The sequence below is a fragment of the Phragmites australis genome, chromosome 6 (assembly GCF_958298935.1).
Source record: "Phragmites australis chromosome 6, lpPhrAust1.1, whole genome shotgun sequence".
NCBI lineage: Eukaryota > Viridiplantae > Streptophyta > Magnoliopsida > Poales > Poaceae > Phragmites > Phragmites australis.
The window spans coordinates 14,280,205-14,295,944 of record NC_084926.1 but is presented as its reverse complement, the minus strand read 5'-3'; the positions used below and the strand labels follow the sequence as shown (position 1 = coordinate 14,295,944).

At 44.6% G+C, this 15,740-nt stretch overlaps 3 protein-coding genes, 1 long non-coding RNA gene and 1 pseudogene across 4 annotated transcripts; 3 read left to right on the top strand and 2 right to left on the bottom strand.

The window, feature by feature from the left end:
• The first annotated feature begins 554 nt into the window (after positions 1-554).
• Positions 555-4,118, top strand: LOC133922986 (transcription termination factor MTERF5, chloroplastic-like; annotated as a pseudogene).
• A 144-nt stretch (positions 4,119-4,262) lies between these two features.
• On the bottom strand, positions 4,263-6,897 carry LOC133921823 (uncharacterized). The gene is made up of 2 exons (XM_062366863.1): positions 5,829-6,897; positions 4,263-4,589 (listed from the first exon to the last, which is right to left on the bottom strand). The coding sequence occupies exon 1, from the start codon at positions 6,770-6,772 to the stop codon at positions 5,837-5,839; it is 936 nt and encodes a 311-aa protein (XP_062222847.1). The 5' UTR covers positions 6,773-6,897; the 3' UTR covers positions 4,263-4,589; positions 5,829-5,836.
• Positions 6,898-8,308: 1,411 nt separating this feature from the next.
• On the top strand, positions 8,309-10,241 carry LOC133920486 (RNA-binding protein P-like). Its single transcript, XM_062365101.1, has one exon. The coding sequence runs from the start codon at positions 8,425-8,427 to the stop codon at positions 9,751-9,753; it is 1,329 nt and encodes a 442-aa protein (XP_062221085.1). The 5' UTR covers positions 8,309-8,424; the 3' UTR covers positions 9,754-10,241.
• A 705-nt stretch (positions 10,242-10,946) lies between these two features.
• Positions 10,947-14,942, top strand: LOC133921822 (uncharacterized). The gene is made up of 4 exons (XR_009910329.1): positions 10,947-12,070; positions 12,377-12,590; positions 13,117-14,316; positions 14,480-14,942. It is a non-coding gene; the product is annotated as an uncharacterized LOC133921822 (long non-coding RNA).
• LOC133921820 (protein VERNALIZATION 3-like) lies at positions 12,160-14,118 on the bottom strand. Its single transcript, XM_062366862.1, has 4 exons — positions 13,879-14,118; positions 13,124-13,185; positions 12,970-13,010; positions 12,160-12,560 (listed from the first exon to the last, which is right to left on the bottom strand). The coding sequence occupies exons 1-4, from the start codon at positions 14,068-14,070 to the stop codon at positions 12,331-12,333; spliced, it is 525 nt and encodes a 174-aa protein (XP_062222846.1). The 5' UTR covers positions 14,071-14,118; the 3' UTR covers positions 12,160-12,330.
• Positions 14,943-15,740: the final 798 nt, after the last annotated feature.

The window sequence follows — 15,740 nt, the reverse complement described above, 5'->3', positions numbered from 1 at the left end:
ATCATTTTCTTCTCCTGCCCGTGATAAAAGTTTCTCCTTCCACCTAGTATCCTCAGCCAAATCTGGTCCTTGAGGTAGCATACGTCTTCGTTTTAGATTTTGCAACATATGCACGGAGCCTAAGATACTGCCCATTCATTGTTACTAGCTCATATTTAATAGAATATTGTTTAAAAATTATGTATTGTATAAAATGATGCACCAAGATCTTTTTCTCTCTAGCTTCGCCTATGGGAATACAGATGTTTCGGTTATTTCCCTTAGTGGCCATTTCTAGGAACGTTTCTATCTGGTTCCATATGTGCGATTTATCAAGTTTGCTTCACTGGGACACGGATCTCTTGAAATTTCCGAATTTTGAGCAAGACACCTGCATGTTGATCCGACGGTTCTCGTAGACTTAAGATTAAATTTCTAGGACCACCATAGAGCATATAAAAGGGCCAGAGATTAAATTTCCGATACGTGAGGGGTTTACCTGAAAATAATCAAGATAAAATAGAAGAGCTTTCTCTCCCCGGCTGCGGTGCTTTGCTTCGTTCCTTTCGCCGGCGATGACGTGCTTGGAGGGGCCCCCTCGCCTCGGCCTCCGTCCGGCCACTTGCCAGCTTCGCGGCCCGCGGCTGCCTCCATTGCGGCTTGTCCTCTCCATCGCCACCTCCTCCTCATCATCATCATGCAGGTAGGCTCGTTTCTCCCATCGACCTAGCATTGCATTGTCCTAATAAGTGCTTTTTCCTGCATTTTATCCCACGCTCTGCTATTTCTTGAGGAAATCCCATGCTCTTGTTGACATATATGCCATAAAATGAGCAAGTATATAATTCCAATCATATAAATACAATAACTGAAAAGACAGCCACCTATACACATGGTAGAACAAATGTATATCTGAAAAAGGACAGTACAAATACCTATCATGTGTATCTTAAACAGCGTGATTTCAGAATATAGCATATGAGCAAGTACTCCAAGGGATGACATCACATATGAAAAGAAAAACTTGATTGCTCTCAGATTTAAGTCAAACAATTGGCCCCAAGACTTATAAGTCTTGCCCCCTAATTGTTCTAATGATCTCATCAATGATTGGGCTATTACTAAGATCTCAAGTAGTATTTGAAGCTTGAACAGATCAACAATTCTAGCACTGGACAGTGAAAAAATGAGTAACAGAGGGCCTGAAAACTAAATGTCTAAGCCAAGGTTATTCTCACATGTATTCAGAAATTAACATGTATATACAATGACCAAAATTCAGTGACTTAAGCCTTCTCTGAACATATGAGATCACGAGTTCAGAACTGAAGCAAGTTGACCACAGCCACTGAACAGAAAGAAAGCTATCTGAACATATATGAAATTCAGAACAGGATAACATTCAGAGCCGAACAGCTCACATGTCCAGTGCAACTCAAGCCTAAATACTATAGTACTCAGCTAATAGCCCAATCTCAGATCATTCGCAATCATCACAGAGCATAGTGCTGACTAGAAGAAGGAGAATAGGATACTCACAGTGAAATTCGACCAAAATCGAAATTAAGAGAGGCTAGGCACGGCTCGAATGCCGCTGTCCCAGAAAACCTAGCACCCGCCGTTGCCGGCGACGTGAAGGAGATCGGAGATACAAAGCCAACAACTCTGCAATCGGCACGAGCTGGCGAGCCTAAGCGATGCAGCTCCAGATTCCAACAGGAGGAACTCCGTCGGCCGTTAACACCGAGCGCGCAGCACTCGGTCCAGCAAGCAACAGCCAACCCAAGAACAGAGAGATGCAAGTCACTTCCTTTTCCTCTTTTCTATCTCTTTTCTCCCACAGATTTGAGAGGAAATCAGCCCCCAAAATATATACGAGAGACTCACCTCGCTCCCATAACCGGATGAGCACTGATCTCCCACAAAATCGGCCTCTATCCACTCACTTCTCCTCATCTCGCACGCCTCAGAGGGAAGAGACAGCAGGAGAATCGGAAATCCCAACTGAAACTGCCGCCGCCGCACTCTCCAGGGAGAGCACACGGGGTCCTTCTCCCCTAGGGCAGAGCCCTCTCAGGAGATATATGACGCCGGCGGGCCATGGGCCGAATTGGAGTGTGGACCAACAGAGAGAGAGAGAGGAGACAGGGAAAAGACCCAAAGACAATTTCCAACAGGAAAATCCCAAAAGTGACAACAGCTCTACGATTGTTGGGCTTAGTATACTTATTGCTGCCTTCTGTTCACACAGGGCTTGCACTCTAGTGTCCCGACAGCTTCCAATTTGCAATGCGCAGTCATGTGAGATTACATGTTCATCCTTTCAACAGTTTTCCTGCATAGAATTACGCGGTACATGCAATTTATCTTCATAGTGTATGCAGCTCCTTTGCGATGCAGATGCTGATGATTTATGGGTAGCTGCTCCTTAGAGCCCCGCGTCTGTTCGGTCAAGGTTGCTTGCTGCAGAAAGAGAGGAGGCAAAAGCTGTTCTGTCATTGTTCTTGAGATAGAAAGGTTTGAGAAGTACGCTAGCTGCACGGATCGTCAATAAATCAGATGGTTTCATTGAGCACCTTGTATCAAAGCTCCAGATTGCTTACAGATCTCGATATGCTGAAGGTTTTGCATTCTTTTTACTACGCTTTTCTGTCTATGTATGTCTTCTTATTAGTTCTGAACTTTTGACAGCATCTTTATTTTTCAGGAAGGGAGCTGAGCACACCTGAGATCAGAGATGCTCTCCTTCCATATCTAGAAGCTCTTTCTAGAGAACATGACGATAGTTTGGTCGAGGTGGTGGAGAACTTCCCTGATCCTTTTTCTATGGAAAGGGAAGCCTTCTCTTCTTCGATGGCACTTACACCCACAAGCTCAAATAAACAAAAGGCAATTGCTCGAATAAGCACGCCAACCTCAGGGGGAGCCCTTCCTGAGCTAGTGCTCTACCTACTAGACCTTGGCATGGATCATGAGGAGATCAAGAATATCGCTCGCAAGTTCCCAGCATTTGCATATTACAGTGTGGATCGCAAGATAAAACCCCTGGTGGAGTTACTACTTGAGCTTGGTGTGCCAAGGTCCAGCATACCAGGAATTATAAAGAAGAGGCCTCAGCTATGTGGAATCAGCATGTCAGATAATCTTAAACCTATGATGGTTTATTTGGAGAACATCGGTGTCAACAAAGCTCACTGGAGCAAGGTGATTTGCCGGTTCCCTGCATTTCTCACATATAGCATGAACAAGGTGGAGACAACAGTGAGCTTTCTTACTGAGCTAGGAGTTTCGAAGGAAAACATTGGCAAGATCCTTACACGATGTCCTCATCGCATGAGCTACAGTGTTGACGATAATCTCAGGCCAACCGCTGAATACTTCAGGTCGATCGGTGCAGATGCTGCATCTCTTATTCAGAAAAGCCCACAGGCTTTTGGTCTGAACGTCGAGGCGAAGCTGAAGCCAATCACGGAATTTTTCCTGGAGAGGGGGTTTAGCATGGAGGAAATTGGCATTATGGTGAACAGATTTGGAATTATTCACACACTCAGCTTGGAAGAAAACCTGCTTCCGAAATATAAATTTTTCTTGACGATGGAATACCCAAGGTGCGAGCTCGTGAAATTCCCACAATACTTTGGGTACAGCTTGGAGCAGCGGATAAAACCTCGGCATTCTCGGATGATCGGTTGTGGTGTGAGGTTGATTTTGAACCAGATGTTGTCAGTCTCAGATGCCAGATTGGAGGAAATTCTACAAAAGAAAAGTTTCAGAGTTTGAGAAGACAAAATTCAGATGAGAACAATTTTGGGCTTCATTGAGAACAATATCACTGTGACATATCATGTAATTTTACGTGACGTCAAAATTTTCAGAGCAAGTAGCTTCTGTGTGGCCTTGATGGATGCGCAGAATTTGAAGGTGAACAATTTGATGTATAACTGTAGGTGATTTAGGTTGCTAGTCCAGTTAATTTTTGACGTTATTACTCAATTGCATAGAGTGCTTGATGCTCATTAATGTAATAGAAGTAGTAGTACTCGTAATAGCAGTTGTAGCCTGTTTAGTCAGCATTTCTGTTTGTTTATCTTCAACAGAACAGTTAAAAAATGTTTCTTCCTGAGTCATTCCCCGTTAGCATTCAACCTTGATCTCCCAAAAACAGTTCAACCTTGAGTCATCACTGCTGCCTGCCGCTCAAAAGGCTGTGTGAAAGTTGGAGCTGATACACAAGAGATTGAGAAAAGTAGCAGACGTACACAACAGGAAGAAAATAAGAAAAGTAGCAGATGATAACATTTTTCTTATATCACTGAAATTTCAAGAGATGAATCAATGTAGCCAACGGTTGTACATTATAAGAGTTACAGTACACACATACACGGTGCACCAGGACAGCAGGTTTAGCCTTCGACTTGCCACCAGTCATCACTCATCAAGACTGATTAAACGGACTGATGTTGTAATCCAAGTAAACCCTACTGTTTCTTTTACATCAAATATCTTCCAGGGCTGCGTCGACACCAGCACTCCGCAAAGATCATTCCTTCGTGCATTTCAGTGCTCAGTTTCAGATCCCGAAGAACCCACCAATGAAGCAATTGACCAACCTAATAAAAAGGAACCTGGTTAAGAAATGCTGAACCTTGAGGTGAGGCAGTGACTCTTTATTTTGACTACACAAAAAAGGCAGCAAGGTTAATAGCAGTTTCCCTGATGCATTATGGAATGCTAGCTGCTCATCCATTGAATGAGTAAGAAAAGGTGCACAACAGAACATGCAAGCAAGATCGCATTCCAGACAATCAAGAATAGACATCAGGATACCACACAATGAAAAGGGTGATTCAGTTGCACAGTGAAAACAAATCAGAGCACAAAACTTCATACTGCAAATGATACAATTAATCAGGAAGAATACACACGTGTCACAAAAATGGTTCAGATATGCTTGTAGCATGTGGTCTTACAAGTTCACAAATCTCGCTTTACCAAACGAAATATAAGGGTACTCCAGTAAAGGGGTAAAAAACAAGGCAGATACGCTAATTTCTCAACAATAGGCGGCACAAATATCTGCTCTTAAGGCAGCTCACTCAGCAAGCAGTACTTAATTCCTGCTTGAAGGATAGTTTTTGTTTCAACAGTCAGCACAAAATATACAATTGAATTGCAACATGGAATTAGCCTCTGGTGCTAATATCAGCTTCAACAAATAGTTCAGTTATTTTGACTCTTTTTTACACGAAGGGAAGGTGTTTCCTCAATGCTTATGAAAAGCTCCCAAAGCTTCTAATTGAAATGCAAAAGTTCATATACAAGTACATGAAAAAATGCCATCAATTTATTGATCGCTGATTTCGTCAAGCATTCCAAGCTTATTGTTACAGCAAAAATTTCAGCTTATGTGCCTTGAGCTAAAGTAATAGCTAGTATGGAGCCCTTATACCAAATTTCACCAGGTTTAAAGAAAAAATTGAGAACATAGCTAATTAGAGGCAGCATCACAGAGTGAGCAGTGCAGACAGCAATAACCAAAAAAATGCATCAATTTTCTACTCTCAAGCAATAAAGGTTGAACATTTTGAATATTTATACATCGATACTGAACACAGCTTTCAACATCCAGAAACACAATATTACTAATACAATGCAAAAACTGGATTAAACATTGCATCATCAAATGAGCTCTTTGCAGAAAGACAGCACTGACAGTAATGGCACAAATTATTTAGAGGGCAACAAAATAAGAACACTAAGCATATTGACTACATGCCTGCAGTACTTTAAGTCAAGAGCACTACATCAGGTATACAAATTCATCGGAGAGATGGAAATTAAGAACGGACCGTCTCTTCTAGCGTCGCACATTGAGCATGTCCTTAGCCTCTTCCTGTTCGACCTGCAGGGAATCGCTGGCATACTTGCTAAGCAGCTCCTTCTTCTTCCTCTCTAAGACCATCCGCTCAATCTCCTTCTCATCGGGTAGCGGCACATGTGCAACAAATTCCCTCCCAGCCTCCTCCCCATTCTCTCTTTCCCTCTTCTCTTCCTCACGCTTCCTCTCCTCCTCCACCTCCTCCTCCACTCCCTCAAACAGCACCTCCCGAGCAGCCTCCCCGCCGCGCCCACCTGGTGCAGCCACCTCGCCGCTCACCACCCCCTTCATTGCCTCTCGCCGCACCCGCTCCACACGATGCCACTCCTTGACGACCTCCGTCCGCATGCGCTTCTCGGCGGCGGCCTCGAGGGGCTCCAGCACGCCGTCCTCGTCGTCGTAGTACCCGTAGTACCCGGCATTTATGCGCTTGTGGATCTCGTACCGCGTGCGGCGCTTGCGTATCTCAGGCGGCTTTTCGAAGAGCTCACGCACGCCGGGGAGCTTCCTGGCGGCGCCGAAGTAGCGGTACCCGGGGCCACGACCCGAGGGGTTGGGGACGGCGACGATGTTGCCGTCGAGGTCGGTCATGAGGGGCGCGTTGGAGCTGCGGGAGTAGTCGCGGCCGCCGAGCTCGACGATGCGTCGCTCCCAGTGGCCGCGCTCGCGGAGGAGCTTGTTGATCTCGTCGTTGAGGTCGCGGAGGCGGTGCTCGCCGAGGCCCTCGTTCTGGATCTCGGCGACCTTGGCGCCGATCTCGCGGAGGATCTCGGAGCGCCAGCGCTCGGCATCCGCGAGGTCGCGGCACTCGGAGGCGAGGTAGGGCCGGCGCTCCCGGGGCTTGCGCTTCTCCTCCTGTTTCATCGTGATGAAGCGGTTGAGCATCGACTGCGCCTTCTCCTCGTTGCGAGCCATGGCGGCCGGTCGGGGGGAGGCGGCGGCCGGCGGCGAGGTTCTTGAGCAGGGCGAGGGTTTGGGGCGAGAGGAGGGAGGAGGCAAGCGGGTTCGATTCAGGTAGGGCTCGAATTGATAGGGAAAGAAGAGCCAGTATCGATGGCTGGCTCCGGTTCGGAACCGTCCTGCCTCCCTGGTCGGTTTGGCGGCGTCTGATGAGGATTCAACGGTCCTGATTTTCTCAAAGGGGATGAATTGGCGATGAATTACTGGGTTCTAGATCTGCTTTTGCAGTGTGCTTCTCATGGAGTTGGAAGTTTAAATTCTATGACTATTTCCTAGTATTTAGATATGATGCATGCTGCCATCTTTTTGGAATGATAAGTGCATATAGGTTAGAATCAGGTACAATGAGAAATATAGGTTAGAATCAGGTACAATTCTTATTGATTATATTCTTAGCTATACAGACTGTAAAAGAGATTTACTTGAAATCTAGGAATTTCGAATTTCTCAACACGAGCTTTTCATTCAAATAGATGTAATAAATAATATAATGTCAAGTTAACACAAACACCCACATAAATCAACACAAGGCAACAAAAGATACCAAAAGCAAATACCTCTAAGTGCAAAACAAACAATGCCTCTAGATGCATAAATGCCCTAAAGCAAACTCAAAATTTCAAACCTGAGGAAAAGTTTTGCATCAACATTGAATAACGTCGGGATTGTCACTGTGCAACAACACTAATCAACATGGCTTGTTGATATTGCATTGGATTTTTGTGATTTTGTGACAAACAACTTGATTCGGCTCAGGTGTTATTGTCAATAACATTTGTTTAGTGCCAACAGGCAAGCTAGCGGCATATTAGACGTCTTTTGTTAGGTTGGTGTTAGAAGAATCAATTATAAAACTATGTGTCTTTGTGTTGGATAATACACTCTCTCCTTTGTGAATTTCTCCCTCAGCACAAATGCATTGACTGAGTAACACCCAAACACCCAACCTATATGATATATTCTATTTTTTTTTACTAGTTAATGTTCGTATGTTGTAACAAAAACAAAAACATTAAACGGGTAACATCAACCAGACGATGACAAACTCAAGGTATGAAGATGCGAACGCCGTCGAACGAATACGTCGAGAGCAATATCATAGTTTGATTTTAGATGATATCTGAAAAAGAAGAAGAAGATTATCTACTAATTTTCTTCCTAATTTTTTTATTTATTTTCGTTAGTAAAACAGATCTCATATACGTAACTTGTTAACGAGACGGGAGTCTCGAGGATTAAGGTGAATAGAAAACTGGGTAAAATATTCAAATTTTAAGGGTTTTTATAATATATGGGAGTATGTTGAAAAGATGATTAGAGGACACACTTATGTTTTATACAGTAAAGATAACTGAATTGATAGGAAGGATATTTTTCAAATTTCTGTTAAATTTTGATTTTGGTTTGAGTTGAGTAGTAGTTTGAGTTTTATTATTTTGATAGTGCAAAATTCGGGCAGAATTCTGCTGTGAACGCCCCCAGACGGGAACACATCATTTTGCTGCCGATTTACCAGGCGTCCTCTGCCTTTTCCTCCACCGCTCGCCGCTCCGCCGGCCAGTGCGCAAAATCTCCCTGAAAGTGAGAGCCTCAAAGCCTGAACCCTCATGGGTCGGAAGAGGAAGCGCCACCGCAAGGCCGAGCCACCGGCGGAGCGAGCCGAACGAGGGATGGTACACGATGAAGCAGTCGACGAGGAGGAGGAGGAGCAAGACGGCAAGGACTCCACGACGACGAACCCACCAATGGCAGAGCCTTCGGCGGCCGGCGGGTGCAAGGAAGTGTCGGAGGCGGCGGCGGAGGAGGAGGAGGAAGACATCGGGAAGCTTCTGGAACCGTTCACCAGGGACGAGCTCCTGGACCTCCTCACCGACGCCTGCCTCCGGGACCCCGCACTCCTCGCCCGCATGGCCTCCTCCGCCGCCTCCGACGCCGCGCATCGCCGCCTCTTCGTGCACGGCCTCGGCCCCGGCGCCACATCCGCCGCGCTGGCCGCCGCGTTCGCCCCCTTCGGCGCGCTCGACGAATGCCACGTCGTCGCCGACCGCGCCACGAGTCGTTGCCGGGGCTACGGCTTCGTCACCTATAGCCGCCGCTCCGACGCGCGCCGCGCGCTCGCCGACGCGTCCAAGCGCGTCGGTGGACACCCCGTCGCCTGCCAGCTCGCCTTCCTCGGCCCCGTTGCCCCGTCCTCGTCCTCTTCCTTCTCCGACCGTAAACTCTTCGTGGACAACGTCCCCGAGCGCGTCACGCATGACGAGCTGAGGAGGTTCTTCTCCAGGTTCGGCGAGATCGAGGAGGGGCCCCTCGGCGCCGACCGCGCCACCGGACGTTTCCGCGGGTACGCCATCTTCTTCTACAAGTCGCCCGAGGGGCTCGGGAAGGCGCTCGAGGAGCCCAACAAGGTGTTCGACGGGTGCGAGCTCCAGTGCCGGCGCGCGCACAGGGTGAGCAAGAGGAAGCATGCTCCGGCCGCACCCCCGGACACCGGTGGTCAGAGCAGTGATGGCGCTGTTGCCGCGGCCTTGCCCGCTGTCCATCATGAGGACATTGCATTGACACCCAAGCAGCCGCTGCTTGGATCAAATCCGCTGGTTAAGCTGACGGCCAAGGGGAGTAGCTCAGCCACCGCCACCGTTCTCTTTCGTCAGAATGCCGGGGCAAGCGGCGCTGGTATCCTGGGTGCGGCCCCTGTGGCCACGGCTTTGCCCTCTTCGCCGAGTTATAGCGCGTCGAGCACGCCGCCTAGTCGTTCTGGAGCTGCACTTGGGCATGGTGGATTGAGTGCCACTGCTAGAGCTGGTTCTTCGCTCATGATGCCTACAACAATTGGGGCCAACAATTCACTGCCACATCTTCAGGTTCAGGGATCCGGAGCTGTGAAGAGTCAGGTGTCGACTGGACGAGGCTTGATCCAGCATTACCTGGGACGATAGGTAAAATTAACATGTCAATTTGCTATGCAATCAACGAAATGAAACACAAGTTCGTTGAGCCGAGCAGGGATTGTGCAACTTTCCTTCTGAAAGAGCAACCTTGATTATTCTGGTGCATTTCGTGGTTTACAGGTACCCTCCCTGCTTCTTATCAAGGAGAAATGCTTCTGATTTCTATCTACTAGGGAAGTATGATTTTGTGAATAGCTTTATTGTTTAGAGCAAACCAAATAATCTGTAACTGAATGCATTATTCCTGAAAACATGGCAAACTTGGACTCGGTTATCTCTGCAAGTCTTGCGGTTTACACGATTATTCTGGAATCTGTATACTACAGAAGCGCGATTTTGTAATGATGTAAGCTTTTAGAGCAAATTCGTAATCTGTAATGACAGCAGCCTTGAGATCATTTAGTGGTGAGACCACCTTCGGTCACGAAACTTTTTAGTTTTTTTTTAATATAAAAAACTCTCTTCTCTCAGTTTTGCTTGGTATCACTTTGTGTAGCATACAGGCGAATATGAGAGGTGGAGTCTCTCAATATTCTGAGATGAAGCGATGTCTTGGTAACTAAAGGAGAAGAGAAGCTTGTTTTTCTAACTGAATTTTGCTTCTCCCTGATGTATATCGTCGAGTATGGCAATCGGCTATTGACCTTCTTGCTTGAACCTGCTCCATGCTTGAGAATGTGAAAACACTGGGCAAAGGCAGAGTTTGAAACATCAATGCCGAAGCTTCAGTTTGGTTCAGGCGTTAGTAACCGAGTTGGCTAGTAGTACCATTGGTATGTATGTATACATCAGATGAGAACTTGCATACAGTGAGACTGAGAATCAAACGGTGAGAACCTACTCAAAGAGGTTTAACTAGGATTACCGATTACCCAATAGCTAATTTAGATTATCGTTTAGTTTATTTTTGTCTTAACTTAATTAGGTGGGAGTGAATATTTAATTTATTTTTTTAGTTTTAACTAAGGATGTAAATAGGTACCTAATAGGTAGATTTGGATCACCACTTAATTCATTTTTGTTTTAAGTTAATTGGGTTGGAGTGAATATTTAGTTTATTTTTTTAGTTTTGGGTCAATCCAGTAATCAAAAAGTTTAAAACTTGCATCCTTAGGTTTAACCAATCGAATGACTTACGTTTTCAGTCTTAACTCTCAAGGTACGAATCGAAACTGACAAGATTGATATACACAGAGATCGGACGACAAAGACATGTTTCCTATGCATCTGTTTGACCACGGAAACAGTTCAATTCGCGCAGGAAGCCGGGAAATTCCCCACCTTCCAACCTAGCCGCACGGCCACGACGAGGTGGAAGATTCCTAATTCCTTCTGGAAGAGAGGTGCTTCCACCAAATCGGAACAGGCCACGAGGCAATGCGTTACTGATATGATAGAGGCTCCTCGCCTCGCGCAACCCGCACACCTGTCCATACTCCACCACAGCTGCCAGGGGCTGCTCGCCAGGGCCGCGTTGGCCGCGCACTACGATGGCGAAGGAGCGTGTTCGACGAAATGCCGCAGCGGAGATGCGTCGGCGCACGGTGGGTTTGGCTAGTTGGACGAAGCCCCCTGCGGCGTTCCACCGTGATGCCCGAGAGAGGGCGTGCGCTGGTCCGCCGGGTAGGGATGCTCGGGGCGCGACGACGCCTGTGCCTGGTCGTCCCTTGTGCCGCGCCAGTGCTTGGCAGGGCAGGGAAACCAATCGGCCATCCTGGTATGGATGGATCTTGTGAGTTGAGACGGATGGCTTGCACGCACTGTGCTCATCACATCCATGCAAAGCCAATGCGTTTTTGTACTTCACTCACTGGCGGTGCTCCAGGCATATTCTATGCCGTCACTCAATCAAGCTGGCACCTGGTCCCTCTGTCCTGTGCAACAAGAGGCTGCCTTCTGAAGGTATGCATGCAGGCAGAGTGGCAAGACTCATACAGGGAGCTAACGCCACGTTATGTGTATCTCTGTTCGTGGAATCAGTATGAGAGCATAATCTGACCAGGACTGCACTCGCATGTTGGAACAGATATGGATATAATGATTTGTGCCTTTGATTACGTGTTGCTCCGAGGCAACTTTGCAGATAGCTTTGCTGGTGTTGGTGGAATACTGGAATCTGAGAGCATGACTGGTGGACGGGGGAAGAGGTTTCTGATTCTCGGTTAGGTCATAGGCATCATTCCAGGTTGAATTAGTAATCATTTCACGTCAGGTGACGAAAAGGACTCCAAAGGTGCTGTGCCACAGCATGATTTGGACCTTACCTGCAATGCGGCATTGTTCTGGTCTGATTAACAATCATGAGGTATATTCTCTTGCCTTCTGCTATCTTACATCCAATGTTAAGCTTTCCACATTAAGGGAGCTGAGGTGTAGTTGCTGAGATTTATCACATTCACATGGTACGTGAAATTTATTTCTAGGGCAGTACCGTAGTCAGAGCTTGTACTGGTGCCAAAGTAACCTAGAAATTATGCTACGTTGTGTCCCAGCATTTACCCATTCAGTGTGCTTGGACTCGTGCAACATTCCATCAGTCCTTCTGTAGAGGAGGTTATTCCAATTTCATCTAATGTATCGTCTGCCACCGCACCCGTTCTCCCTTTGGCAGTTGAAGAACACTGAGGCCACAGGTGGTCCTAGATTATAAAGTGCTGAGAAGTCCCTTGTGTTGAAATTTGGTCTCCATCCTGGTGCATAAACAGTCTGCCGGACAGATTGGCGGAAGAGCACAAAGACAAAGCGATGTATTCCAGCCGTTGGCTTTGGACTTTCATAGCTTACTACCTCATTTCCTGAAATATAGTTTGAATAGAACTTTCAGAGTAAGTTCATGTAAATATTATTCCCAGTTTAGAAGTATAGTTACATAGATTTGGTCTTTGATCCTTTAAGGTTTTAAGTTCACCATATATTTGTCCAAATCACATTTAGAGACTGCAGACTGACAGCCAGATTGCACATGCTTAACCCAGTCATTCATATATTTATCTGCAGAAGATCAGTTTGTAAACCTGTGAATATATGCTGCCTATTGTGCTAGTCTTTGGTAACTAATGTATTACTACTTGCGTACATTTTTGACAGTTATAACTTGCATTCTTTGGGTTTTAAAAAGCACCACACAGTTTAAATTGTTGGACTTAGTTGCAAAGAAACATTTAAATCGGGAAAATGAGATGTAAGAGAGCAGAGGAAACTCACCAAAGCTTACAGTTGTTGATTCTGGAATGTCTGTCACCAACCTGCACGTATAAGCACAACTGTAACCATAAGCAATTCTTTTGCTTTGTTGTTACCTTAGAATCATAAACAAGTAATGGTAAATTCCATTCATCACAAATGTTTCAGGTCTTACCAATGGAGGTATTCTCTTTTGGTTGGATTGCTTGGACTTGGTGAGTCGGGATCCACCATCACCTAGTGGTAAGTTGGTTATTTTTCTTTTGTAGCATAAGCAATAATTCTTTGCGTATACAAGAGTTAATTAAACAAAGCAGTAAGTAGTGTTGAGCAGATACATTTATTTTAAAATTTGCACTACATTTGGTTGTCTTCTATTGAGACAATTTACATTTTCCCCTTAAATTAATATTTATGTATAACTAGATTCTGAGCCATCTGAGATGTTGAATACTTTGACACTTCTTTCGGGCAAATTGAAGTGTTACAAACTTTATCCATTCAAATGTTAGTGACTTATTGTTATTTTCAAAGCATTTTAATGAGGCCATCAGTAGATTATTTACATCTGTAATATGTATTGTTAGTAATCATCATGGTTCCAGATGCTGGTATATTTGTTGACACTAGCGAAAAACAAGGAGAACATCCTTATGGGATATATTTGAGACAAAATATGGGAGTGCAAACGGTCTTTTTCAATCAATATGAACAGCTTTCAAAACTTCACAAGGTGCACATTCTTGGCTTTCAGTGATCTATAGATACTGAAAGTAACTTTTAAGTGGATGTACTCTGAACCGTTATATTGCAGTCATGAAGTTATATAATGTTTTTTTTTTCAGAAAAAAAACAGTGTTCCAACTTGGCATCTTAATTTAAAATCATACTCAATGCTGCAATGAGGTAGATAGGTGGTTATGAACTCACCAAAGTGTACAGGGTCCTCATGTCGTGCCCAGCAAGCTCGATCCTTGGTTCATTGGCTACTTGCGAAGGCTTGAGCTCAGATCCATTAGTCAGTTCCCTATTGTTGTATATGACTCTGAATGATGCTGATTTGATAAATGGGTCCAAGATATCTCCAACTACACTGCCTACGACAAGTGGGTCCCTTGACATGGTTAGCTACGATTGGTAACCTTCAAGACAAGCTAACTTGGACTGAAGTATGAGCTTGGGTGAAGTGAAGAGTGCAGCCAGGCCTGTGCTCTATATATACTCCCGGTCCCCAATGATGTACCATTGATGCCGACTGAAATTATTAGCTCTGGACGCCATGGTATCTTTCTTTATACTGTAAAGAATGATATGGGTTGCTATCACTTGAAATATTTCGGGCTGTCCACCCTCTGCGCCTACACCAATGTAAGTAATGCTCACAACAATTCCACATAGGTGAATAAAATCTGATGTATCACACTCACTTATTCCCTATATCTAGAGCCTAATAAATAGTTGTTCGTAGCAAAAAAGGAGATTGCCTTTTGACTTATGTCCCAGACTGACGCCATATGTTCTTCGTTTTCAGATTTTGGTGAATAGGCCACCAGACGTCACATTTAGACTTAATGATCGGTATGCTTATTTCTGTCTGTGTTGTACTATGTTGAAAAATGATTATGTATCGATGGTATTTCAATAAGGATCATCTCTCTAAGTAATATGAATAACTAAGAGGTTTTCTCATTGCATAGAAGCTTGGTGGGATGAGCATACTATACTGCAATTATAAAAGGTGTAGGGGATTTTCTTCAGAAATGCATCAATTGTTCGGTGTCTGCTCCTGAGCTAATAATTTCCATGTTAGATGCTCGATATGCTAATTTGTGGTACAAGTGTATGTTCTATCTCATTGCATGCTCTGATCTAGAATTCAGAATCATGTTTAGTTCATCCTGTAAACATTATAAACAGGAGCTGCTTCTTTTTGTTTAACTATGATGATATGGGCCATTGATACTCGTTCTATCAATTGTGATGCAAATTTGCCACTGAGGGCAGTTTCTCCTTCTCTATATCTGTAAAGCAGGAGGATTTGAGCTTTATTCTTCCTGGGTTAAATAAGCACATGCACCGAATGCCTTTTTACTCAGAGCAGTTTGATACTGCAAATATGTTATCCTAATAATGGATTACTTTTAAGATCTATTCTGATTTTCCAACATGAGTTGTGGTCAAAGATAATCTTATTCTAAAATTTTAATTTAGTTTTTTCAGAACAAATGTGCCAGTAAATGTATAAATCCATAGATTCATTTACTTTTGCCTTCTTAAATTTTCACCGCCCTTTGTTCTGTTGGCATAGCATAACGTTATCCTAGATCATGCTGTATTTCAGGATGTCTGCATGTTGCTATGCTACCCAATAACATAGGCCTTCTAGAGCCATTCTGTGTCACTTATGGTGTTAAATTCCTATTTCCTTATTAAATCAAAAGGTTATGTAATTATTTTAGTACCACGTAACTGAAGATATCTTAGTACAGTTGACTAACCACAAGTTGAAATCTCCAGATCATACTTAAAGACTCACTTGAACAGATGCATGAACTCATTTGTTCTTTCACATACGTGCCCTTCCAACTTTGTGCTGGGATATCATTTATGAAAGATTCTGCTCCCAGTTGCTGTTCTTATTTTGGGTGAAATAACGGTCTACAACAGCTTATATGGGAAGCCTGAGAAGCTGTGATAGATAAGGTCTACAATGATCTCGACTAGTAAGGGACCATAGAATCTCATTGTTTTGCGTAAGGGAAACTCGCGTCGAATTTGTATTGGAAACTATG

Excerpts from the sequence above, each read along its gene's own strand:
- LOC133921820 (XM_062366862.1), bottom strand. The coding sequence starts at position 14,070 with ATGTCAAGGGACCCACTTGTCGTAGGCAGTGTAGTTGGAGATATCTTG. Across the intron at positions 13,011-13,123 it reads AAAAGAGAATACCTCCATTG|GTTGGTGACAGACATTCCAG; the intron begins GTAAGACCTGAA and ends TTATACGTGCAG. Across the intron at positions 12,561-12,969 it reads ATCAACAACTGTAAGCTTTG|GAAATGAGGTAGTAAGCTAT; the intron begins GTGAGTTTCCTC and ends ACTATATTTCAG.
- LOC133920486 (XM_062365101.1), top strand. The coding sequence starts at position 8,425 with ATGGGTCGGAAGAGGAAGCGCCACCGCAAGGCCGAGCCACCGGCGGAG.
- LOC133921823 (XM_062366863.1), bottom strand. The coding sequence starts at position 6,772 with ATGGCTCGCAACGAGGAGAAGGCGCAGTCGATGCTCAACCGCTTCATC.